At 38.7% G+C, this 27,948-nt stretch overlaps 1 protein-coding gene across 3 annotated transcripts; it reads right to left on the bottom strand.

Annotated features, from left to right (window-relative positions):
• Window positions 1-12: 12 nt before the first annotated feature.
• LOC145479853 (glutamyl aminopeptidase-like) lies at window positions 13-27,904 on the bottom strand. Of its 3 annotated transcripts, none has more exons than XM_081458319.1 (21): window positions 27,571-27,904; window positions 25,825-26,085; window positions 23,898-24,075; window positions 23,190-23,463; window positions 22,185-22,305; window positions 21,716-21,870; window positions 21,162-21,275; window positions 20,959-21,093; window positions 20,694-20,759; window positions 20,505-20,570; window positions 19,943-20,124; window positions 19,514-19,596; window positions 19,215-19,339; window positions 15,733-15,788; window positions 15,469-15,619; window positions 12,634-12,707; window positions 12,411-12,521; window positions 9,608-9,775; window positions 8,964-9,107; window positions 6,119-6,200; window positions 13-3,557 (listed from the first exon to the last, which is right to left on the bottom strand). In XM_081458319.1, the coding sequence occupies exons 1-21, from the start codon at window positions 27,785-27,787 to the stop codon at window positions 3,360-3,362; spliced, it is 2,961 nt and encodes a 986-aa protein (XP_081314445.1). In that variant the 5' UTR covers window positions 27,788-27,904; the 3' UTR covers window positions 13-3,359. The 3 variants fall into 3 exon arrangements, with proteins under 3 accessions (XP_081314445.1, XP_081314446.1, XP_081314447.1); XM_081458320.1 differs by having other exon boundaries at window positions 23,898-24,072; XM_081458321.1 differs by having other exon boundaries at window positions 27,693-27,904.
• Between the last annotated feature and the right edge of the window lie 44 nt (window positions 27,905-27,948).

Genomic DNA, 27,948 nt, shown 5'->3' with positions numbered 1-27,948 from the left:
GAGCAATTAAGCGGTGTTTACTAGGAAAGGCAGAGTTGAGGCGACTGGCAGCAGTTGCCAGGACTTTCCAGAATATATATTTTGACGCATCACTCTCTATTAAGAGATGTTGCAATATTAGTATCACGCAAAGGCCAGTTTTTGGTAAACAGGTTGTGGAAACAGCAAAACCCGTTAGAACCCTTAATTTTGGCTTTAAATGCATGAAACCCAACGAGCGGTTCCGAACGGAAAGTGCGAAGTCAGCAAGCTTCACTTAATTATAAATAAGTGAGCGCCATAAAGATCGTGTTCATGAAAGGTAGTGACCTGGATAAAAGAGTTCTCCAAAAGTATATTTGCGCTATCCAAATGCGTGTTGTTGTCTATCTGTTGAGAACGCAAAAGTCAGCTTACAAGTTTATACAAATAACACCAAAACAATTCCTCTAGTAGAGTATACTAATTTAATAGCAATACATTCGGTTGAACTAGCGATATTTTCATATTGTAGACGAGAAAGCCCATTTTCAAATTGCCCACATTGTTCCGTAGCGCAGTTTTGGTTTACATGGAAGCTTATTCAGGACGACCTTTGATTCTGGCCTTCTTGCAACCTGAAGGGCGATATCATTGCTTCTAAGTCATTATCGCCCTCTTAACCATCGGTCGAGTCTTCTTGCTGCTTACTCGTTACCATTTCGAACTCTTTAAACATGTGTTTTCGTTCTAAGTGCAGAATTTTGCCGTCTAGAAGAAAACCACGACACACGACGTCATTTTATTTGGATGCTGCGATCATAAAAGAAGCTTCTTCTACCCCCTAGAATATACATAGAACCAAAACACAATAGGTACCAAAGAAATCTTTGAGGATTGGGAAAAAGGCAGTTTCTTTGTATTTTCAAGGGGCCACTTGCCTCACCTACCCCGCAAGGGAGGTCGTATGCGACCCCATCTACCCCTATACGAAGTCAACGGAGTTAACAATGAAAAGTTCAACAGATTTCTGTTGCAGTCTTTACGTACGTCGACATATTGACGAAAATAGTGACATCAGAAGGCCACGTTTTCGATCAGGAACTAGCATTTCCTTTACCCTTTCCCAATATTCTAAGCCTAATAGTCCTCCGTCCTACGGACTTCGCACTAAAACGAGCTCATTGACACATCATGAAATAGCAATTTTACTATTCCGTTACTTAAACAACCGTAAAGTTACTACAAGGCTCGTATTGACGGGACTTTCCGTATTTCCACGTCTAAAAGCGGTTCTGTAAGTCATTGCTTGCTTTCCAGCTTTACTCAGTTTTACGCTTGTCAGAAAACTGAGTAAATTTTCGATTTCGTACGGTGGCATGAGCCCTGTTATTTAATTAAATACAACTTTTTGAAGCACTTTTTCGGGGCGATCTCAAATCAAGGTGGCAAAAAGATGACGTCACGATACTCATATGCTTTCCCTTCCCGAGTTTTCCTCACGCCTCCAAAATGAATGGTGATTGTCGCGTTTTCAAATTTCCTCGGCGCAGTGTGGATGGAAAATATTTAATGCGTTTAATTTTCAAAGAGAAATGCCGTTTTCAAGTTTCTTCGGCCTATATTCCTGGCGTAATGTGGCCTAAGGGTGTTTTTGGCATTTTGGCAAGTTCCGCGGGCGGGCAAGATGAAACTAAATCCAGCTCTGGAAAATAGCGCTGTCTTGCCTGCTAAAGACTACCCGGTATTTACCATGGGTAAATGGACTCCATTATGCCATACAATACATCTGTTATTGACCTAGCTTGTTCGCTTAAGAGAGCTGGATATTGGTCTCGTTATTTTTTTAACATCTACTATATTAAGTTTCGGCTTCGATTTCGCGTGTAATGGTCCAAATAATACATGATAATTGTAAATAGACGAAGACATTACTAGACTCTCTTACTAAGTTTTTAAACTTTTGAAAACAAAAGATATGACAGGCCTACACTGACTCCCCTCGTGAATTGCGATGGCGATGCATTTTAGCCTTCAATTAAATTTTCGCTCTAACGAGCGTATCTTTTAGAGATTTGCCTCTCTTATATGATATAATCGAAGGTTTAGTATAGATGCTTTTCAGCAATGGCTGGTTTCGTATTACAACCCAGTTATTCATTAAAATTTCTTTTAGGCCACGTACTGCTGGGTGATATGTAAACGCACGAAGTAAAAGATATCTCAACCAATTTGAATCAGAAGTTTGATACTAGACTCTGTTGGATTCCAGACCTCCCGATGTTAAAAGCTTTTCTGGCCATCTTGGTCTTCCATTTTGATATTTGCCAATGAAGCCTCATCTGCATGATTAGGTCTAGATGTTGGCCGGGTTTAATTTTATTTAATTTTCAATGACTGAAATACTGAAAACAGGTTGGAGGGAGCTAGGAAAGGGTGTTGCCATATGAACGGAATTTTATAACAGCCGTAAGTGTGCTGTCTGTAGAACGATTACTCTGCCAAGTTTCAATGGTCCGTGAAGCAAATTGACCGAGATGGCTCTATTTATTGATTGGATTGAGTTTATGACGTGATCGGTATCCTAATTTGCATATTTTACAATTCTTTAAATTTAGAAATCTCCGGAACTAATACGAGTATTTAGAAACGGAAAACGCCATTTTAAACCATTCGCGGAATTCTCCCTACTATACATAAAATAGCAAGGAATAAAATTTGAGCATCGTAGCACGTTTTTGATTGTCACAAGACTGATTGCATATAGATAGATTAGGAACTTATCTAAATGTCTACGAGAAACCAGAAACTGCAAGGGACCGCATACGATCGTATGCGGTCCCTTGCAGTTTCTGGTTTCTCATTCATGTATTTTCGGACCGTAGGTCTTTTCAGATCCGATACGCTGCGTTTTTAAAGCATGGTACTGGCTATGTGGTTGAATGTTTAAATGTTTAGGCTGGCCTTGTCCAGCCACATTTATTCTTTTGCTTTTCGAGACACCAATTTTGACACTTTGTCTCCTTGCGCCCCGAAACAGGTGATGTGGCAACGCGTGTTTCAGGGCGCAAGTGAGTTCAAAGTATGGAACTTGATATAGTGAATGGGTCATTTTGCAATTTATGTGCGTTGGCTGTTGGACTGGTGTTACATATCTTCGCTACACAGTACTGACGAGCCCCAAGAAGGGCGAAACAGCTGTCCACTGTTGCGATCCTACTTTATCAGTTCTTGTCATGTTGGTGTCTCGAAACGTTTTTCACGTAGTATTAGTCTTTCAGTCTATTGTTTGTCTTCATAAATATCTACGCCTGGTACATATGTTACATGAGGATTAAAAGTATCATGAAAAGACAACAGTCTACACTGTGTTTATACTTCATCGTCTACAACCGTTAGCGTTAAGCTGGATCACTAAAGCTGGGACTCTGTTTTGTCAGTTCTCCTTTCTTGGAAAGAAACATTTTGAGCCAGTTCTCCAGATCCTTCTCATTTCTTTGGATCCAAGCAATGTTGGCCTTAACTCTCTCGACCGCTTGCGACAATGATTGACTGCTCAGTCCAGACCCGTTACCGCGTTCTTTGACAAAATTTAGGAGCTGAAAAAAAAAACCGTTAAACGTAACATAAGAGATGGTTGATCAATCTTTTCATAGCATTCTACCTAGGGCTCAATTGTTTGAAAAACCATAAACAAATGATAATAAAGCCGAGTTCACACAAAATTTTGATCATATTGACCTGAAGAACTAACTGAGGGTATCAAACTCCAGCCAGTTTTTCATTTATGTTGCAGAACTAAAAAAAGCATCAAAAGACCGGTAACCTCACAATCTGAAGTTGAAAACAAAATGCTTCCCTATTTGATTTACATCGCAGACGGAATTTTGCTGGCTACAAGATATTCTGTGACCGTCGCGGTGATATTTATTTTTAATTTGTTAATTTCATTAATGCTCTGTGCTGCCATTTTGTGTACTTTTCTGTAGCTTATCTTGTTGCTTATTATGTTGGGGAGTTTCTTCACTCCTAAAGGCGATGAGAAGTCTGGTCTTTTCCTACCATCAGGTGTCTGTCATTTTCTTTAACCTTGCGCTGAAGTTGCTTTAAACAACCCCCTCCAGGTTATTAAAGTAATTTAATAACATAGCCTTAGACAAGCGCGCGTTCTGATTGGCTAATACGCTCGATCCATTTGCCCTTTGGGATGCAAGCTGCCGTCCGTTTGTTTATTTGTACTTTTTTTCATCGTTGCCACTTTTTTAAGACAATTCCTATTTTTATTTTTATTTTTTTTCTTTTCTTTTCTTTTCTTTTCTTTTCTTTTCTTTTCTTTTCTTTTCTTCTCTTTTCTTTTCTTTTCTTTTATTTTATTTTATTTTATTTTATTTTATTTTATTTTATTTTATTTTATTTTATTTTCGCCGTAAATATGAAAAAATTTCATAATTCTTCCGGAGATGAGGAAGATAATTCCTATGAGCTGCCAAATTTCTAGCGCAAGTTTTCGCTTTTAGAAATGTCTCGTTCCAGATTGTTCTTTTGCCCAAGAGGCCAAGAAGGACAGAGAGCTCAGCCACCAAAGGCTTCAACCATGTGCAGTTTGTTTTCAATTCTTCGGAAAACTGATCCAAAGTTAAAGGGACACCGCCGCCATTTTAGGCATGATTTTGGAAATCTCAAAAACATATCTCGATCTTTGGAAACTTAACAATAATAGTTTTATTTTGTAGAGCAGTACTCGACAAATGATTAGAGCCTGAAGTGAGGATGGCTAACGATGGCGAGGATGGAAACGGATTGTGATTTCGATTTTTGAAAAAGCGTCAGGATTTCAGTTTTTCAAAGATTCAAGTTTGGCTCGAAAATCGTTGAAATTTGCAAAAATGTTCTTGCAGTGTGGACTTTCTTCGAGAAATTGCTTTTAATCATTTAGTTAAAGCTAATTAAGTTCTTATTACATAAATTTAGGGACCATTTCGCGAATCTATAACAGTTTTTAGCGAATATATCGTGACAGTGTCCCTTTAAGCTTAACCAACCTTTGAGAAACGCTTTTACCGACTACAACTTTCGTTTGTTGTCAGCTTGATGTTTAGTTTAACTGAACAGTTTGAAGTTGTTTGTTTGCCCGAGATCGAGAAAATGTAAACTCTAAACTCGCCGCGATTCAGTAAGCACTATATCAAAAGTCTCAATGTTATATAAAATTGTAAACTTTGGGAGGTTTGCTAAGCACTCAAGAAGCTAGAGTTGCATTCAGCTCTCGCCTCGTACGACTCTTACACTTCTTTCGTGCTTAGCAACCTCCCGCGTACATCCATAACTCAATAGTTGCACGCTGCACGCTTGCCCGTTGTTAACAAAAACTTAATTATAATATGGTCCCGTAAATGGTTCAATTTGATTCTATCATAATTAAGGCCTGTGGGAACACGACTTACGATTTACTTAATTTGATCAAAAACTTCCTTACGAAGCATGTGTTTGAGATGTTTACACGAAAGGCCTTTTAGACAGGCCAGTTTACCGATAAGACAAACAAAAACGGATTTAAATGGAAGAACCTATAACGAATTAAACCAAATTAAATAAACAATCTGGAACATTTTTGCCCGTAAACTTTAAATGTGATGCCAAACTTGTTCTCTCGAGTTCGGTAAAGCCCGCGCCAGTTGATTGTCGCTAGGTAGGGTAGTAGTTGTGTTATTCGGAGCATAATACTGTGTCCTTTGTAAACAATGTGCATCTAACATTATCGAGTTAATTATTACAAGAGGCCAGCACAACGTTTACAATGCCTTAATCGTTGTTAGCTACGAAGAGAACACTTTTATCGTGTTTTTTCGGTAGGATAGTTCCGTACGTAGCTGCCGTATGTAAGGTGAGTTCATGACTCCTCAATGTCTTCAGACAGGCACTGTTTTCCACTACATTGCTTTATAAAATAACCGACAGTCAATCTTGGCAACAGCGGGGCAGAGTAAGCTCGCCTCTAGAACGTTCAACGTGTATAATTTTACTCCTGGATTACCCGTGACTGGTCGTGTTATGTCCACGTACGTCATGACAGTGTAGCTTTTCCCCCTTTAGTGTAAATGCTGATTGAGTTAATTCAAATTTCAAAGGCACAAGTCGTAAGCAAGGAAGGTCTTTATACCTGTTGAAGCTGAAATTCATTAGTGAAACTACTCGTCACAGATTCCAATACACTTCTGAGGATGTACAGCCCTTCACCATACCTAGTAAATTAAAAAGAACAACAAGAAGAGTTAAATAATCCAACAAACACAATTACCAATTACTTGGGGAAAAGCCTACCATTAAGTTGCCTTATGAACTTCCAGATCACAATATTTCACTAACTGTGAAGACCGCTGTCTCTTTCGAAATGACAAAATGTGCCCGAAGACTCATTACAGGCAGGTCATTAGAGGAGCAGTGGCGTATCAATTAGATTTGTTCAAAAGAGCATAAAGGGTACGCGAATTAATTCCCATGATAGGCCTTAGTCTCAAGTTACATGTGGTGTAAAAGCTGCAAATGCGGTCTGAGTTATCTTCTAGTATTGCTCTGCCCTAAATGCTCTAAACTACTTTTCTCTCTGTTTTCCTCTCCATTTTAATATAAAGTAAAACGTAACGTAGGGTTTTTTAAGCCGAATTATTTCTTAGTTACCAAGTCAAAATAATTTTACTGATCTGCGGTTCCATCGTTTAATTCTAGAAGTTATGGATATCAATATTTTGTCGTAATTGGCTTTCAGTGTGTCCTTTTTAAGAGTTTTTAGTTATCAAGAACTCTTATTAGATCGTCATACACTTAAATATCTTCCTACATCTTTCACGCTATAATTAACTTTTGGGGCCCGTTTCTCGAGGGTCCCGAAATGTTTTCGCACCCGGAAAGCCGTAGCAAAATCTTAAACCTTATGATTACAGAGGTGTGTTACTCGTATTCTTAATATGAACGTACAGAGGTTATCTTAATACAATAAGTTTCGGGCAGGAGCCATAATCGGGGATGGAGACCGTAAGTCTTGGGATCCTCGCGCACCTATGATATGGGACAATTTTTCTATTTTTAGAACAAATTGCGCCATCCTGACGTCATATATCCGCGCGGATCCACGCACTTGTCGGGGGCTCCCGCATGGATGTTGTCACGTTGCGTGATCAAATGGTGAGAGTTGCGAGATTCTCTTGCAGATTTTTCACAGCGATGGCAGGGAATAAAGCAGGGAATAAGGCGGGGAATAAGGCAAGGAATACGAACCAGGGCGCTTATATGTATTTTTATGTTCTGAGCTAACGGAAAAGGTGGGTTTTTCAGGGTCGAAAACAAGACTTCATTCTCGCGCTGGGAATGAATAATAAGATCTGCTCGCGCTAGTTGTAAGCTTACGCGTATATGCTTTTGCGTTTGTTTTGACTTAAGAATATAGCAAGAAAACTCTTTACTCTGGTATCGAGTTAATTTGTGAGTTTCTCAAACAATGCTTAATCATAACCAAAGCCTGTTTTTCATGGTTTCTTATTGTTTCTGCTTGTTTGGCGAGTTTGCAAAAGTTTTTGAAAGGAAAGTCTGACGCGTACAACTAGCTCATTTACATAGTGCAGCTCGTTCACTTTAAAGTCCGAGTCGGTGTTTTCAATTGTCAACAAATCTTGAGAAAGATTTGTTTCGTTATCTTTTGTGCTAAGATGCTGCAACAAATTTCACGAACGCAAAAAGGCCGCTAACATCACGTGTGTTTCTTCAACAGAGTGAAATTTTACACTGCGAAAATGAAAATAGACAAGGAGTTTTGATAACTCGATCAACAAAATCGAAATCGTTATTCGAAATTGATTAAAGAAAGCGTTATCGGAACTTTGCTGATTATTTCTGCTTTATTCACATATTTTCATCTTGGCTTTATGTTCTCAAACATTTATCAATCTTAAACTTGTTTAAAAACTATGGAGTTATTGTTTGAGTTCGATGTACGTTTTCACATGAAAGTGCGGCGGAAGTACAATTTGTCATGTTTACTGACTGTACAAAACACGCATCGGCGGACGCTCTCATTCATCGACAAAAGACAATTTACTGGATTTTTACACAAATAAAACAGCAGTATCTACGGCCGTAAAGTTATTGGGCCTTGAAGAAAAATCAAGCGTTGCTTACAATTCAGGCGAAACTCAAACTAGCAAATCTTGTTTTACTTTACGGTCGCGATAGACTGGCAAATTCCTCGCAAGCGTGTGGTAAGAGGAGCTAGGAAACTATGAAGTCCTGAAACTCTGCTATATGTAAATATATCCAGCTAGTTTTTTGCTGTGTAATGGAAAAGCTGTTAATCTTCAACATACGTGAAATTTAAAGAGTGGTAATGTACAGCTCATGTAAAAGAAGCATCCGTCGGAACACAACTTGGTCAGCGATATATATCTAAGCGTAAAGCGGAACATACCTAAATTCGACACTGTCTTACTTCACTCAAACTGGAGCAGCTTACGACGAAAATACTTAAGCAAAATTCCAACAGACGTAAACACGATGAGTTGTGGGCCAAAAACGTGAAAAATATCGGGAATTTCGGACGCCATTTTCCCCACGCAACATCCGCAAAAATCCTCGCAGCGTGTACGCGCGTGAGCCGCGGGCGATGGCGCAATTTGTTCTAAAAATAGAAAAATTGTCCCATATCATGGGGACAGCCCCAGTACTGGAAATGGCGCGCGCTTAAGGTCTCCGTCCCCGATTATGGTTCCTGGTTTCGGGCCTATACTCCCCACTGTTTTAAGATATGGCTTTCGGACCCGATAGGCTTCCGGGGCTTTCGAGAGACGGGCCCCTGGACCGTTATTTTCTCTATTGATAATGGAGTCAAGGTGACTTTGTTTCCTTTTGCTTATTTTTGTAATCACTAGTATTTCGAAATGTTTCTTTATTAAAACAATAAAGACACAAAAAATAGAAGTAATAAAAAAACTGAAAGGAAGCATCGAACATCTTACCGAGTTTCTAGGACATCCCAGTGCCTTAAAATGAAATCCCAAGCCATTTGCCGCCCCACGTTACTACTTTGTGCGACTTTACCGATCACAAATGTACCTTCAGACGATTTGATCTTGGATGTGTCTAGTGAGAATTGGAGAAACCTAAAATAAAAAGATAAAGGATATTACACGTCGGCGCAAAGATATGAATTTATTTTAAAGTGGTGAAAATATTTTACCAACGGGTGCAGAGATTGAGTGAAATATTGTTTTGATTTTATATCTTGAGGCCACCATGTAATTAATCATATACAAACTGACTGTTTGTTTCTGAACAAAGCGAGAAATGACGTCATCAATATCTTCACTATCAAGGGTATGGAAAATACGCCACCCGGGTCCCAGTTGTATTTTGTATGAATTTTATGAGTGATGTATTTTCCAGTAAAACACTCATATCTGCATAATGAAAGGAAGTAAGACATTTCTATCCATCAAGGCGCTATACTGATCATTTAACGGTAAAACGAAAGTTCAAATGTGGGAATTGAAATTGCTTGAAGAAATCGAAAAGAGCTCCCAAAATAAAAGGGACACGAGTCAGAAAAAAAGTCAGGCGGAGCCACCATATTAGGAGGGAACTCCGACAGTAATGTCATTACCTGCTAAGGATCCATGGCTCAGCTGACGCAGCCAATCCGTGTATCAGCTTCATACTCTCTGACGCCACTGAAGTGCGCAGCAACTGATTAAAAGCGAAATCCCACTCTTCCCGACCACCACTGGTAATACCATAATAATAAACTAATGAGCGGAAATTTGCTGGTACTCTGTAGACAAAGCAATACATCATTGTTAGCAATGGTTATTTCTATATTCCTTTAGTGTTATGCCAGGCTATGTGCTAATATTTATTAAGCTCTGTGAGCGAGACATTAAAATGTAGTAACATTCACCAGGAGTAAGTTTACATGCCAACATTCATGTTTTTACCCTTTGATGTATATAAATATTTTAACTTTCAGCTTTTAAACTTTTCACCCTTTAGGTCCCAATAGTACCATATGGCACAAAATGTTATAATAAGCTTAATATTTGGCCAATTCATTTCAAATTTGGACGCCAAAAGGATCTTTGAGAGATCTTCACATTGGTAGCATAAAATCATAACCCCTCCTGATTCAGACCTCATTAACCACCCCTTAAGATTTTGAAACTTTTGCATGCGCTTTACAATTTTACGGTCAAGTGAATATGGGATATCTTATAGTGAAGTGGGCTCCCTGTTTAAATGTTTAATTATCATTATTACTATAAGAGAGACATTTCCTTCTAAAGCATAAGTGAATCCTCTGAATTTGAATGTAAAGACGGCCACCAAAACCTCAATGTGATACCTCGTCGGATCGGGTGAATTAATTACACAAACACGGTATAAAATAAATGACTGAATAATTTGTACAGCTCAAGTATAAAACCTTTTCTTTTAATATTAAATAGAAAGTCTTTTTGTATGATTGTTATCAAAACGGTTTTGATTTAGTTTGCAGTGGCGGATCCAGACTTTGAGCTGAGGGGGGAGGGGGGGGGCGGTTTTGTTTTACTTGCCCTGCCGGCTTTTCTTCCTTCAGTTATTTCTTCTTTTTTCACCCAAAATAAGGAAGGCCCGGGTCCCCCGGGTCCCCCGGCCCCCTCCCCTAGATCCGCCATTGGTTTGGTTGAATATTAGCCAAAATGAGCAACTCATGTGCAACGTTCCCATACATTCTCCATAATAGCATTTCTATACATGCTGTTTTTTTAATATTAGCCCTATGGATCCGAACTGATTTAGCAGACATTATTTCTGTATTTTACGACAACAATTTTGTTTCTGGGTTGATTCATTTATAGCTAAAAGGTCTAGATAGCAGCAGACATGTAAAGATTTTAAGGAAAACGACCACTTTTTTAAGTTTAAAAGACATGTTTCGACAGAACTTCTGTCATCTTCAGTTGAATGAATGATTACAAAGCAAGTTGAATAATAAGTAGGCAAAAATGCTAATTAAGACAAATAGTAACAACAGAACGTGAAAAGGTGTAAATTAAAAGGATAATTTTAGATTTAAAAGGATAATTTTAGATTTAATTTACAACAAAAATCGGGGTCACCGTGCTCGTTTAAGAGAAAAGGAGCATTTATTTCGCTATCAAGCTTAGTTTGAGGGAAATCTCTTACCTTTTGTACGCGTAAGCGCTCATGTGCGCGCGCAAATGACGCGAAAATCGTGCGCAGTGGGGATGTGCAATGAAACACTAAGGAATCACCTTAACAAGAAATCTGAGTTATAACCATTTTTAAAATCCTCTGAAGAGAAACTAATTCTATACGGCCAGTCAGAAGGGGAATCGCTCCAGCCGCCCAGTTTTATGAGTTTTTAAACCTACAGACCATTCTCTAGCCTACAAGGTCTGATGATCGCCTCGTGCGTGATCGTTCGATTTTAGACACTTGTACCTCAAGATGATATGAATTCAATATTACCTCTGCTAGGGAAGGATATCTGTGATACGCCCAATGTTTCCCAACATCAATTATGCTCTCTCAGTAACGTTTTTGAGCAAATTTAAGTACAGCTGTTTAATCAAAATCTCAGTGGAAATTTTGTCTGCTGAATAAGTGCATTATCAACTAAAAAAAGATGTTACGGGTAAATTAAAGAACTATAATCAACGACTATTTAACGATCGGAACTAAAATCTACTGAGAGAAAAAAGGAATTCAAAGCAAGTCGAAAGATCGTGATGCTTTAAAAATTCCAGCGAGTTCGCATTCTGGATTTTCCATATCGTTTCGTCTAGGGCGCTTAATTTTCACGGGCTAAACTATACCCATAGCATAGCTTTTTTTATTAGAAACTCTTATTTGTCGAGATATTCGTATACTAGAAGAGTTATGATCCCCTCAAATGTGTTGAAATTTGGTATGAAAATATTTTTCAAATGGCCAGAAAGTAGCCAAAACGTATTTACCCATAGATATACAAATAAGTTAATAAATTTTTATTGCAACTTATCTCAAGAAGAGGCACTTTGTCCAGCCGGAGAAGCCCGAGAAAAACTCTCTTAACAAGGCAAGAACCAACAGCAAACTCAACCCACTCACGAAACTGGGTCCAAGATTCGAAAATGAGTCACATTAGTGCGAGACGAGTGCTCTCACCTCTGCCCCTATAATGTTCATGGACTGAATATTCATGGCTGTTACCAGTTAAGTTATAGTTAGTTAGTCTTGGATTGTATGCCAGCTTTTGCCCCCTAATGGCGTAACAATCTTGAGGCCTCTGACAAACAAAAACTGCTAGTAGACACAGACAGTAAAAGCTCAATAATGAAGAAGAAGAAAGTTTTACGATATTCAAGGGAAAACTTAGTAGCTGGTCCGCATGCAAAAGCTTAGTCAATTAATTCTTATATACTTACTGGTTGTGAACTGGATCCTTCATCCAGTCATGAAAGTATTTCGAGGCATTGTTTAGGCAGGCTGTCTCCCCCGCATCGCAAACAATTTCTAAGATGGCAGGTCGCAAAAATCTAACATGATAAAGTCAGAGAGAAACATCAATGCAACTTGGGGGGGATGATCTGAAGTTTTTATAAACCTGATACTAATCAACTCAACGCTTATATAAGTAAGTCTTCTTACGTTTCTAGATGAGAGCCTCGATCCGTAAAGCCAAGCCTCTTATACTGAGGTTCCACTTGGTAGAAAAGGTACCTCTGTTGGGTAAATGAAATATATTCCTTATCAAATTTCATTTATTATTACATTTAGTTATTTCAAGTTTTAAAGGGCGTATGCGAGTAGTAAATGATGGATGGATTGATTGACTGACTGAATGAATGAATGATTGATTGATTGATTGATTGATTGATTGATTGATTGATTAATTGATTGATTGATTGCTGTACGGATGAACTATATGAATAGACCGGTCTTCAATACGTGCTGAGATATCTGGTTATAGAGGTACGCATTTGGTCTCACTGAACAAACGTAGAAGGCCCTCAACCGTAATAAACGCAGCACTGTGGGTATGTTATACTGCTGCAAATCTCATCTCGTATCATCAGAGACTTGCCATGTCAATCGCAGCACGCAACCCAGTACACGTAACGTCTGTCATCCCACCGCATCACATCACATCAAATCCCAAAACATCACATCAAGTCCCAACAAATCACACCAAAATCCCAACACATTACGTCACATCCCAACACATCACATCAAATCCAAACACGTCACATCAAATTCCAACACATCACATCAAATCCCAACATATCATATCACATCACATCACATCCCAACATATCACATCAAATCTCAACACATCACATCAAATCACAACACATCACATCAAATCACAACACATTACATCACATCCTAACACATCACATCAAATCCCGACACATCACATCAAATCACAACACATCACATCAAATCACAACACATCACATCAAAATCCCAACACGTCACATCACATCCCAACAAATCACATCACATCACATCACCTCCCAACATATCACATCAAATCCAAACATATCACATCAAATCCCAACACATCACATCACATCACATCTCATGCAGTGTCATTCCATCACATATCAGTCCTGTCATACGTGGTTAAGGTTTTTGCGTCTCATCGTAGATAATGACTTCTCAACTCATGAAATCACACGAAATGCTTATCGCCTTCATGAATCGTATCATATGTAATGTCAATTTATCTCAAGGGTCCCTGTCCATAAAAATGGAAAATAACTCGGCAAGGGTCGAAAATTCGATTTCGTTCATATTTTCACGGTAGATAGGCGAGGGCATGACAAAAACTCCTGGATAGTTTTTTTGGCAAAATATCCTTCTATTTCAAAGAAATATGCAAATTACCAAATTCCGTTAAAATCGCCATTTGACGCACCATTTTATTAAACAAGTTTGAGAGCCTCGCATACAAAACCACATCATCCTTCCGTCTTTAAAACACTCAAGTATTTTTGTGCAATGTTCAAATGTGTACTGGGTTGATTTTAGGAAATGTAGCGTTGTCTTTTTGGGTGCAAAATAATGAAATTTCGAAGACATGTATTTCATTCACTTAAAAGTACTTCGTGAATATAATAAATTTTCACCATGTGCGAAACCTTCAAATGGATTAAGCTTCTGGTGGTTGAATCGCAGAAGGATGGTCTACAGATTCCTGTAAAAATTTCGTTGGGCAAATGATTGTGAGCGACGCGAGAGCTTTTCAAAGTACGTCAAAAATGCAAATATTTGACCATCCGTTGTCAAATTTCAATTTACGTTGTCAAATTTTCAATTTTGTCAAATTTCAATTTTTCAATTTACGGGTTAGACGTATATTTTAGCATGCGCCACACGACTTGACCTATGTTAGGTTGAAATAGACACAGAGCTGATAATTTCGATAATGTTCTAACCTCATTTGCTGTAAAAGGCAGGTCCAAAGCCGATTTGGCTTGTTTCTCTCACCATTCGTCGCACATGAAGCAGAAGTTTGCTTTTGTTTACATAACGTCCGATGTACATCGCCAACTGTCAACTTATTTGATGGTCGAATACCATGAATCTGTGACCCTCTTTCGACACATATGATCACCACTGCATCTCCGTCAAAAACGGCTAAGTCATTTGTAGATAGTTGCTTGCTTTGCTCTACACCAAAATATTACGTTCATATGCGCAGAAAGATGGTCACAGATTCATGGTAGTCGACCAATAATAGGCTGACAGTAGGCGATGTACATCGGACGTTAACCTTGTGTAAACAAAAGCAAACTTCTGCTTTACGTACGACAAATGGTGAGAGATAGACTAGAAACACGTCAAATCGGCTTTGGACCTGTGTTTTACTACAAATAAGGTTAGAAAATTATCGAAATTATCAGCTCTGTGTCTATTTCAACTTATTATAGGTCAAGTCATGTCGCGTATGCTAAAATATACGTCTAATTAACCCGTAAACTGAAATTTGACGACGGATGGTCAAATATTTGCATTTTTAACGTACCTAGCCTATCTACCATAAGAATATGAGCGAAATCGAATTTTCGACCCTTGCCGCGAAATTAAGAATTTGTCTGATTTTTACAGGCGGGCACTCTTAATAATGATAATAATAATAATAATGATAATGATAATGATAATGATAATAATAATAATAACAACTTTATTTAAGTCTCGAATGTATTTAGCACTGTTGTGCTAACTGGGGACACTGTAAATAAATAACGAAATACTGCAAATAGAACATAAACCATTAAGGATCCCAACTGATTTCCAACTATTAAGAGTCCCAATGCCATCTTATCGTATCATAGCACGTCCAATATTGATGTCACCGAATTTGTATTTGACACGATAAAGTCCAGATAGTGTAAACGGAAAATGCTCAATTTGTGTTCCATTTATGGTTTTTCTTGCTAATTACAATTAGATAGAACTTTCAGAAGTTAAACCAACCTGCAAGTATTTGTATGCGGGTCTGGTTGGCGTTAAAAGGCTTTTGATGAAATTGAAGCTCTTGATGGCGGCTTGCCATGGAACATAGTCTTCTTCAGCTTGCAAATACGACGTCATTTCTAATGCCTTGGTGTAGTTCAGCTTCCCGCTCCTTTTAAAGTTCAATGTACAGAAGAAAATTTACTGCTCTACGATTAGAACTATTATTTTGCATCATTATCAAACAACATGTTGGAGACATAGAAGAAGAAATATACAGCCTACCTTGCTAGCTCAAAAGCGTCATCAATAACTCCAGCACGGTCTGAAATATTCAATACCTAAAGAGAAAAACCCTTGATGTGTACTTCTAGTTCTCTCGTGAGCTGGAACATTTATTGCACACTAGCTGACTCATTCCAGATTGTAACTGTGAAATATCTGCAGGTAGACCCGGCCCTAGAATTTTGTTACATTTTTAGGAACATTTAACTTGCAGGTAAATAGGGAGATCTAAAATGTCGCCATTCTTTCTATTAAATATTAAAATCTATCTGTCTACTTTGTATCTAAAATTTTGCACAAAACTGGGCCCTTCCCACCATGAACTGGAACCACTTCTTTCTTTTAGACCTTTGTAGCAGTGGTTTTCGTCCAGGGAGGACCATATCAGCAGCATAAAGAGACTACCTCTTAGCTTCTCGAGGTTCAAGTCCACGCCGACTCTCCAATCTGTACAGTAACCTTATCACATCCTACCTAACAAGCTCTTCCGGTCGATTTTTCAAACCATATGCCAATAAACCTCCTCTTATGAGCCCATTTCACATTGGTCGCCCATAGAACAATAGGCGCTAGCAACAAAACCTTTTGTAGCCTCAGCGCCAGTTTGAAGCGGTTTACGGTTGAAATAAAATAGGGAGACCAAATAATAGAAATTCTAGCTTAGTTCCCTCATTCAAAGAACCAGGAGCTGTGCTCCTGCACAGAAACCGGATTCTCTAACACCAATTATGACGCCATAGACGTAGTGAATGCTCATACCAAGCTCGGATGTGCTCTAGGGATTCCACTTGCTATTGTGTGTACATGGCCGGTGTCCAAGTTGAGAGGGGTTGTAGAAAGGTCAGAAAATGAACGCAGGCGCTTCCCGACTCTTACAGGTTCCACTGGCTAAACGTCTGACCACTTAACGCTCCTGTTTCAGTCCTGCTTCTCAAAGTAGCCCAAGCGCCCTTTTGAGCTTCGTCTACTCAAACGCAAATGACTACTTCTCCATCTCATCCATACCCTACACAGCTCGCCCTGTTTACACCAGCATATGCTCTTCCCCTGGTCAAAAAGTTATATGTATGATAATAGTGATCTCGTATTCACCTTCGAATGACAACGTTAAGGTTAACGCTAGGCCTAACCCTAACACGCTGCTTCCCACATTGGGGCAGTAATAATTTACCACAGGATACGCGACCACATCAACTGTGCCGTAATTTCATCGTGCTTAAAGAAATGCCATTATTATCATTAAATGCCACCAACACCCTCCAATACTGCTGAATAGCTTCAAAAATCTCTATGTACTTCAACCTTCCCTTGGCTTTCTACAAAGCCTCTAGCACAGACTCTCTGTAATGGGTTTATTAGGTTCATGTTCTTGATCACAGGATCACCCTAGTCTAGTATGCAGTTGGCGTTTGCGCCCTTCCATTCCTTGAGTAGGAACCTTTATTCTAGAAGTTGGAGAAAAAACGCTAAAAAAACACCATTATATTAAAAAGAATCAGTTTCGTCCAAAAAAGAAGAAAGGAACTAATAGAAGGCTCCCTCTGTGGTTTCGACGTCAAAGTCCGCATTCTTGACATCACAGGGAACTCTCCTGGTTGTCCTAGAACCTCTCAAACAGATGAGGGCGGATCCAGGAGATCGTCTTAGCGTACTGTTCCTCAAGAGTGCAAACGACGTTTTTGCTCTGATCTAGGAGATCGTCTGAGCGTACTGTTTTCCCTTCTTTAGCGCTATTCGCTCCGCCAGGCGACTGTGGTACCTCAGGCATTCCTGGCCCATTCCGCTGGTTGTAGTGAATACTAAGGGCGTAAATGTTCCGTGTTCAACGTCGAGAACTCTGCTTGAGTACCGACGCTTCTTCTCGTTTTCATGCATTCTGTAATTATTATTGTCATCATCATCATCATCATCATTATTATTATACATTGTAGTCACCATCTGTCTTCTCATTGACTAAAAGCCTACAGTTAACTCTGTGAAACAGCGCAGCCTACAGATTATTCACTAATCTGCTAGCAGATTAGTGAATAACCTGCAGGTTGCGAGCGCAATGCATGATTTCCAAGAGCAATGTCAAGTTTACGGACAGCGAAGTAAGAACATGGTTTGTCGAAAATAAACTGTGTTCGGTGCGATAATGCTTTTGTCGTTAATTTCTTTAAAAAAATTTATGATAAAACAATTAATAGATTCGGTTTTTTGTGATATCCGGAATAATCAAGGTCTCGGTTAGTGACATCATAACACTTACCTCGCCCTTGATTATTCCGGATATCACAAACACCTTATCCAATAATTGTTTATTATTATTATTTTCATTATCATTATCATTATCATTATTATTATTATTATTATTATTATTATTATTATTGTGAGAGACCTCCGTCTTCGTTTCTTACTTCTGCAACTATGACAGAGTACTAAACGCTCTGAGTGCAGAAGCCCTACGAATCTTGGGTTGCCAACAGCTTGGTGGGAGATCTTAGACGGAATCCCTACTAGCAATCGCTCGATTTCCTATCGTGCATGCGCGAACGAGGTCACAATCAAGCATGTGTCGTGCTTTGTCATACGAAATGCATACACGCAAACAAATTACAGTTATTTTTGGGTCAATTGTGGCGAATTAATTAATTTAGGCTTTTTTCACCGTTTATTTCTTGAAAAACTACAGACATTTCGTAAAGAGCGACAAAGAAACGGACGAATTAAACATAAATTGGGTTTGCTCAAAACCATAGTGTCCAGCGCATTGCAAGCTACCTGCACTTAAAATAGTTAAGAGCTATTAACCCTTACATCATGTTCCTTTGACATTGAATACCTTTTTGAAATGAATTAATGTACAGCAATTAATTCTGGAACTGTGCAAACAGCAAAAAAATGCCAGTTTCATTGATTCAAAAGTTTTGAACTTTTAAATGAGTACGTGACAAACCCATGGCAGTGCAATACTGGCAATTTTAATTTTTAGCCAATGACAGGGCAGCAGATACTGTCGAACGGGCAGTCTCTCAAAAGGACAGTGTTTTGAATCCGTTCTGTCATGCGTTAGTTGAAAGCCAGTCAGTTGTGAAACTTGTTGTGGACGGTGGCTGATCAATCGATCGAGCGGATGCGAGCAGTGGTTCCCTCTCGTCTCGTACCGAGCAGAAAGGAATCTCTGTCTCGCAGAGTAGCCGACGTGCACTAAACTACACACACAGCCCCAGTTTTGTACATCTAAAACAAGAGTGGCGGGGTTGTGTTATAGCAACCTCCAAGAGCTGTGATCTCGTAGTATACTCAGATGTGGAAACGCGTGAAACTTCATGATGAAACGCTCTCTCCAACAACAAAGCACTCTTAAGTTTCCACAATCAGCTCAGTATGTGAAACTGGACCATAAGCATTGGGTCAGGACTCCAGCCAATGTTTATGGCCCAGTGGCATGCAGTAGGTCTTATGTTCCAAATGGCACTTTATGTAACTACTTTTCCTACCTTGTGGTCAGTCTTTAGAGCATTCGCCAATGCATCCCAATTTGCATCGTCATAGTTGACTCTGTAAAATCCTTTCTGTCCAACGTTACCTTTGATCCAACCGCTTCTATTCCACGAAATCGTATCTGTGTCCAATAGAGGTACGTTAGAGTGTATTTACAAAAACAACTTTGCTCCTTACCGTTATAGTCTTTGAATCCGAGGCTGATTTTAAAATACTTCTTTCATGTTCTGTACAATAGTTTTATCGCGTCCGATGTAATTTGTAAAACTCAACAAATGAAATTATTACTACTTACCTGATGTCATGTTTATTTCTTTAGCAATTATTTTGTTGGGCGCGGAAGATGTGATATATGTAACAGGTACAAACCATTTGTAACTGCAAAAAATAATATTGAAAACGTACGAAATTTTATGCTTTCTCTTAATGTTTATTCTGAACACGCAAATGTAATATATTACTCGAGTTTAAAATGTTTTCTATTTTGAATCCAAATTTGTCAGTGAGATTTGCTTGATTTCCTCTCAAGTGACTAAGAATAGAATCTGAAGCTCCTTTACAAACTACAAAATAGTTCAGACATAATACAGAATAGAAGTTCAAAACATCGATAAAGCTATATTGTACAAGACAATTAGAAGCTTAAGCTATAGAGCAGCGCAATACAGCTCCATATTAACGGCATGCCTTTATGCTTTTATTTCGGTAATTTTCAAATTCTTACCCGTATGGTGATTTATACTTGGACGTGATGTTGGCACCGGTATAATAAAGGAACCTCTCTTGAGTGATGATGTATGTGTCATCTCTGGAATATCGAATGTCTACTATAGGATAACCCATTTGAAGTGTCCACGTGTTCATCATGTGTTTAACATCAACGCATCTTCCCTGAACACAGCTTTCCTGAGAACATGCGTTTACTTTAATTGCTATTTTCCCTTATCACAAAGAGTAACAACAGGGATATAAAGTCCTTTTTAACCCTCAATTGTTCAAACCTCCTGACTATTCCAAGGAATCTCGGTTTGCGCTCTCAGCAAAAAAGTTAAAAAGTTTCTTTTTTCCTCTTGGTCGTTCGAAACCTTACTCTAGGTAGACACTAGGTCGTTCGTACTTTGTTTAAGGTAACTCGTAGCTCAAAAATGTGTCATTGTTTTCATTTTCATTCATGTCAATCGATTCATTAATGATGAGGGGATTTGGAGAGTGATTATTTAGGTGACTCTATGCAGGATTTTATTCAACTCTTAAATCTTTTAAATTACTGCCCTATAGGCCCGTACCTCTCCCAAGACTGTCCATAAATCCTCTGTTTTTGCATTAGCGTACTCAAACTTTTCCAAGTAATGCTGGAAAGAAACACGAATCAGTCTCATTACAACAATAAAAATGTCTCTTCCAATGCTCCTGTAAAGGGAGTGACCATACTTGCATGTCTCCCATCAGTCAAGCAGTAAGCTCTATTCCCTCACCTTTAATCCTTTCCTAAAAACTTCTTTTCCAAGATAAGCCTCTAGCATACGTAGAATACACGCACCCTAAAATAAATGAAAACATACAAAATGGTCGATTTGTCGATGTCGTCCATTGTCCATTTGTTTCTTTTTAACAGCTAGAAAGCCGATTTCAACCAGTGCCATATGCATTATCTTTACCATCTCTTTCGCACAGAGCTGTAGTTTGGTCAGATTAAAATGTGATCGCAAAGGCGATTGCATACATGATAAGTCGGAGTACCTTTTCGTATGTGATGGAATCAAATATCTGGCTGATGTCTTCCGGCCTTGTTATCGGAATTCGTATCGGATGGGAATTGGCCAAGCTATCTTCTGCAAATCCCGCTGACATATCAATTACGACCACTTGATCATCCTGTGTAAACAGAGGACTCTTCAGTTCATGTCATCGTTCAAATGTACTAATGTATGTCCTTTACTTACAATTTTCCATTCTGGGTGAATGTAATCCATGGCCGGGAATTCCATAAAACTAGCAAATCCTTCGTTTAACCAAAAGTCATCCCACCATTCCATCGTGACAAGGTTACCAAACCACTGAAAATGGATCGGTATATGACAGCATAATATGAATAACGCTCAAGGTAGGGAAACTGATTATATCAATACAATAACTATTATAGTCCTAAGAGCATAAAAAGTAACTTTAAAGTAACAGTTACACAACACATCTCCGTGATTGGCCTTAACCTGTACGCATGCGCACAGCTCATTACTCAATAGCCATGGACGGCTATTTTGTCCTTGTTAGAAATCATCAGCACAGGCATATCATGAGGCAGTGAATGAGACTCGAAAGCCATGTTCCTTAAAACCTTTCCCCCCTGAGTCAAACCAGAAAGCAAACCAAACATAAGGGAGCTGTGGTTGGAAGTGCATGCTACTATGCCAGGGTGATATGCTATGGTTTGTATGCCATACTGACGAAGCTGATGGTAACCCGTCAAAGTGTCAATGTTATGTTATGTTGCGGTTACCTGATGAGCAAGTTCATGAGACACGACCTCAGCAACCCTCTGTTTATTGGCGGATGAGGATACATTTGGTTTGAAGAGCAGATTCCAATCCCTGTAGGTTATTAGTCCCCAGTTCTCCATTCCACCGAAAAGGAAATTAGGAATGGCGATCATATCTGAGAGAAAGTGAGAAGATCAACAGCTAGTTGGGGGACGGACTTCGCTCCAACTGAGTACAGTCCGTATATAATTGTTGCCAGTATTCCGTTAGTCCTTGAAACTTGAAAACTGCACCTGATTTACACACAGTATAAAATGGTAGTTTCCAGTAAATGTGTTTTGTCTTATCTATAGTTGTTTGATAAACCTTGTTTGTTATTTCACAGGGGGATATGTTGGTTTAAAATCATGTAACGACATGCTTTTTATTTTATTATCTTCACTCTTGTATGATTAGAATGTCATATAGTTTGATTGTTCGACGTCTCACCTGACTTTGGTAATGCATATTTTATCTCAAAGTAGTCTTCATAAAAAGTAAACAGTTTATCCGTGATTTTGGACGCATATTCCACTTGATCAATTTGTTCCAGAGGCGCGTACATTCTAACCTGGAGAATACAGAGAGAAAATTGCAAAACATTTCAACATAAGTTTTCTTAAACAAGTCACCTAACATATAAACAGGTCTTAATAGGAAGTTACTGAAACTAGAATGAGTTAATTTGCAAGTTCAGAACATTCCGATAAAAACATTTGTTACCGTTTACTTTAATATTAACAGACTAAACCCTGAAGGACTATTAGGCCGGCTAAACACTATACCACTTTTGTTTTCACATATTCAACGGTTTCAGGAAATTTGACAGCCTCTTGTACTTATCCTGATTTGCTGATTATCAATGTCAGGGATCTCTCAAATATCCTTATCTATCTAGGTCAGGTTGTGTTCTCGTTTAAGACCGATATTCTCCCTCGAAAATTTGAGAGCATATTCACAATAAACAACCAAATCCATTGTTACAATACAAGGCATGCAAACTCCTTTCGTCTACTATTGTGTAAAACAAATATCCGGCATTTCTTCGTATTCTATCGAGGTCCTAAATTTTTTAATTCTCTTTCACCTGAAATTTCTGGCTCTTCATCACTGGCATCTTTTAGGAAAAACTTAAAGCGTATATCATCGGTAACTACTACCTCTTTCATTAAATAAGGCTTGTCATTAATTACTTTATCTAAATTAGTCATCTGGTGTTTCTTGAGAGGGAACCTAAGTTTACATGCCCTGTGGTTTTTATTAGGTTCCCTCGCCATTTTGTTTTCTATCCTTTAATGTAATATATAAATTGTAGAGAGAAGGAAAACAGTTCCCACCACGTGTGGTCTGCGCAGTTTCCGGGTAGTTGCATGGAGGGACTGGTTGAATGACATCAGCCTACTAATTTTAAATAGTAGTCATACTAACACAAGAGCCACAGGAGCCGCAGCGTACCTTTTTTGCGTCTTTCGTCAGAGTGAATTCAGTATACTTAAAATCACACACGGCAAACGCTACCAGATAAGTGGACATGAGCACAGACTTCTCGAATTTATCGTATTTCCATCCATCCTTTTCGTCAGTTTGATAAATAGGCATATTGGAAATGGAAATCAAACCAGGGTCATGGACAAGGGTTACATTGAAGGTCGCCTTCATAGCGGGCTCATCAAAGCACGGAAAAGCTTTACGAGCGTCTGCTGGGGAGAACTGAGTTGCCGCCACAGGTCTACAGAAGGAGAAATGTGGAATCACTACCCGAAACTTAAAACTGTAAAAGACAGAATTTATTGCAGGTTTCTTTTTTCCTCACTTATTCGAACGAAATACACACGCAGCACTGATAGGTAATGGGGAAAAATTTTACTCAGTGCTTGTCCTTAAAAGAGATTTTTCAAGTTGGCCTTTCTAAAACCTCCCTAACCCCTCCTCCCACAAAAACACACAAATCCTCAAAGTTGCTTGAAAGAAACAAAAAATGGGTGGTGGTGGCTTTATAAACGAATGTAGGCTTCTTGAGCTACGTAGAAAGTTCTCCTCTTGACTGTAAATCAAAGTGAAGTGGGGGTCAAAAATTTTAAGTTTTCAAGCGACTAGCTTGGGTAAATTGAAGATCGGCACATGCGCAAACCTAATCGCTCCAAAAAATAATGAACTGCCTACACAATTGTTCCGTCTTTTCTTGTGTAATTCATTCTGTAGAATCCTCCCAGCTCTTCTCTTAGTTCAGATTTAAACGCCATATTAATGACGTATTCCCCTGGTTGAAGCCAGGTTTCCATCTGGATGACGTAGAACTGGTTCTTCTCAAACAGGAAATGATTCTTCACGGCTATTTCTGCTAAAGGAATTAATTAAGCTTTAATACACATTTGCCTTTAAATAATAGTTTCCTTTAGTTTGTCTTCTTAACAAGACTACCTCAATTCTATCAGTACCTTGTGAAATTGTAAAAGATAGACTAAAATACATGTAAAAATTCGAGCACAATACTCCGCTACCAGATCTAACTGGGATAGGAGATAATTAAAGATCATGGATGAGTAGAAACGCTACTTTTTAATTATATTATAATGTAGATAGGATTCTGTGCACGCTTTCCGTTAATTGGCTAAAAAGCTTAAAAAATTCCGAGAAATTTTCTCGGAATTTCGAATTCATTTTGAAGTCTTAGCAAATGGTTTACATCGTAAAATTAAGGAGACATTGTCAATACGGGATTTCAACCCACCCTCGAACGTCGGCAGCAAAAAACTGTGGCTTTATTAAAACCGCCCAGGTGTCACTACTTTGGGTTAATTATTGTCTAACTTTTTGCCGATACCTCGCTTTAAATTTAATTAATAAAGGTAATTCTTTCAATTTTGATAACCATTATTTCTAAAGATGTATGTTGTAGCATACGAAACGTCAAGCTAAATTCAAATTTTCTTCCAAAACCGAACGTTGTCCATATTTCATGTTTGTTACCTATCGCTAGTGTTGTGGCACCAAGCGCCATAGTAAGACCCCGATTGATAAATATCAATACAGTAGTGTTATTAGGCAGATCGAGAGTTTCATCGGAGCACAAGTCAAGTTCTAGCCCGAGTCAAGTTATTATTTTTTACACTCCAAGATAAATATTCATCGATATAAACGCCGAGAGATTTAGTGAATACGACTTGCTTTAGAACTGAAAGGAAAGGAGAGGAATCTATCGAAAGATCGTCATCCAGTACAAGTCTTTGTTTTAAGTGCGTAATAGCGTTACAAATAAAATTGAAGTTTACAACACCAGCCAACATCCGTCTATCATGACAAGGAGCGATCTAAAGAGGTAGTTCAGTAAATCGTTTATATAGAGTATAAACAGAGAGGATTTGATTTTTTTTTATATATATATTTTTGAGTGGCAATTCCTGGTTTCCTTTGTCTAGATAAAATCTTCAACCAACTAGTCAGTTTTGTGAAAAATGATACCCTACTCTAGACCCAAAAGCTCTGATTTATATACCCTATCCTAGAGTAAACTACTTGAAAACCATACCCTTCACAGCGGCACATACCTATGTAGCCCATATATGGCAGTGCCTCCCCCCGGGGGGGGGGGGGGCCGATTGACCGAAAGGTAACACCTTGACTTATATAGTTGTTGGCGCTGCAACCAGCGCCAAGCGTGGGAAAAGACAAATTAGTAAGGCACCACTGGCTTAAGACCAGACCCTGGTAAAGCAGATACAAGGTGATCGCGGGATACGTTCCATCAGACTGAGTTATAAGAGACCTCGGCCTCGCACTTTCTATACCATATAGCTTACAAGGCATTGTGGAAAACATTAGACATATCTTTTTTAATTGATGTGATGATATACAGTTTTTTGAACAAATATTCTCAGATCACCCTCATTATCCTCATTAGATCATTATCCTCGCTTAGCTAGAATGTTTTAGGAGTAAAGCCTGATGTTTCAAACGTGTTAAAATAGAGTTCATAAAATCTTTGTTTTTGTATTTGGCTTTTAGGACAAATGAAAACCACTGCATAATTTATCATACCTTACAATGTTATTACTCCATACCTTATCTATTTTAAAAAGACTGTACTCACCACCGGAGGACTGATGAACATCTAATGACGTCACAGCTAACTTTTTGGTGTGTACCAATACATACTCCGTCGGTTCTTTCACCTCTATCAAGATACTCACGTGACCATTAAATAAAAACTTCTTTAAATCAACGAAGATAGTGAGGTCATAATGCTTTGGAGTGATATGTTTTGGCAGGCGAACATTCCACCAAACGCCAGTTCCAGGGGTAGACGGACCAGCAACTGTCGTTGGAACATTGATTTTCGGCTTTGACGTTCCTACAAATTTACGTCAAGTAAATATTGATTGCGAACATCAGAAGCTGATTCTCTTAGAAAATCGTTTATTTATGGCTGACCAGTTAATGTAATTTAAAGCTTACTCCACTTTGAGACACGCCTCACACAAGTTTAAAGTCAATTTTACCTTAATTAATAGACGCGAATGATCTCTTGCTGCTTATTGGATTTTTGCTGGATTTTTTTTAGTTCTAGCAAACTCAGCCTTTAAATAATTTTAAAAAAGATCCTAAACTATTATACAAAGTAGGGGTAGGTATCAGTTTGTCTGCCGACCCTGATAGCCTTCAATTTCATGGTTTTGAAATACCATGCCACAGGAACGAAGTTTTTCTTAGTTAGATTTCGGTTCGTGACCCCCGCTTAACGAAATTGGAATATTCCTTCGATGTTCATGGTCTTAACGCCATTGAAGAGCCGCTGAGTCGTCGACCTGCTCAATAAATAACTTACTCGTTCCATAAACTCTTTAACGCCACTGACGAGTCACCGAACCGTGGAGCCACTTAAATGTACACCCTAATCGTTCTATAAACTCTTATACGCCACTGGCGAGCCACCGAACCATGGAGCCACTCAAATATACACCCTACTCAATTTATAAACTCTTAAACGCCACTGACGAGCTACCGAACCACGGAGCCACTCACATAGACACCCTATTCGTTCTATTAAACTCTTAAATGCCACTGGCAAGCCAGCGAACCACTTCAGTATAGCTGCTGCCTATGTGGCCCTGTATATTGCAGTTGCTACACTACCTCTTAGTTGTAATATGAATATAGATCTGCAAATTAACTTTCGACACTTCGCACCTTTCCAAAAATATCACTGATGCTAGGTGCCTATTTAGACAATGTTTTGCATGTACACTGATTTCAGCTCTCCTGTCTTATAGTCGCGTTGAATGCAACTGATTTTGCTAGTGTTATGTTCACCGCTGTTCATACTTTGCATACTAGAGAACAGGAAACACATATCCATCTAATTCTTTTAGCCTCTGTCTAGGTTCAGTGTTTCCAGTGTTACCAAGTTGGTAATGAATACTGTCCTCTGAAACCATCTATGACAAGTACTGATACAACAAAAGCAGCCGCAAAATGGCGACAAAGAGAACCAAGATAGCTAGTAATTAGTATTTGTTGAGCAATCTTAGCATAAATAATTATATTAAGGCGGTTGTTGCAGCAGGCGTCTGTTGTGATTATTTTTCATCTGTTCTTGGTAACTGTAACCTAAATGATATATGTAATTCGAAATACTGCAAGATACACGGAATTGTGTGTACTGGTTGTACAAGGCATGTGCACGTGCCTACTTAAATTCGACGCTAACAAGGAAAGCACACCCATAAATTAATTTTTTGTTACAAGTGTAAGAAGCAATATTCGCATAACGACTTTAATGTCGTTCAGTATCTTGGAACGTTTAAATAATAATCTTAAAAGAAATCTCGTTACTTGCCTCTGTTTCCTTCTTGTAAAGGGCATCTTTCTTTACCGAGCAGTGAGCCCAACACAATAACTAATATGATAAGAACTACAATCAACGCAACCACTGTTGCGATCACACCTCTACTAACGAACCTCCCCTGTGCAGCAGCATTTGTCCTGCAGTCAGGACCTTGCATTCTGAATGAGTCAGCTCTAAGAGGTTTCTCCTCTTGGCTTTTTGCATTCATCGCTAGTTTGCCTGGGCCTGCAGAACCAGCAACGAGCAAAATCAAGTTTTCAAACGACGCCAGCCGAGGCTTTGTGTTGCATTTAGCGCTATATTGTTACGTTTGAATGCAAATAGCCTCGAGTGAAATTCCAAGGAATCATTAGAATATCATTGGACTCG

This window comes from Orbicella franksi, chromosome 2 (genome assembly GCF_964199315.1).
Source record: "Orbicella franksi chromosome 2, jaOrbFran1.1, whole genome shotgun sequence".
In the NCBI taxonomy this organism is placed as follows: Eukaryota; Metazoa; Cnidaria; class Anthozoa; order Scleractinia; family Merulinidae; genus Orbicella; species Orbicella franksi.
This window is presented reverse-complemented; position numbering and strand designations above follow the sequence as displayed.

Bases quoted from the DNA above. Each gene is read 5' to 3' on its own strand.
- LOC145479853 (XM_081458319.1), bottom strand. From the start codon at position 27,787: ATGAATGCAAAAAGCCAAGAGGAGAAACCTCTTAGAGCTGACTCATTC. The intron at 21,871-22,184 runs GTGAGACGTCGA...ACTTTCTCTCAG, and splicing joins ATATGCATTACCAAAGTCAG to ATATGATCGCCATTCCTAAT. The intron at 12,522-12,633 runs GTAAGAAGACTT...TTATCATGTTAG, and splicing joins CGAGGCTCTCATCTAGAAAC to ATTTTTGCGACCTGCCATCT.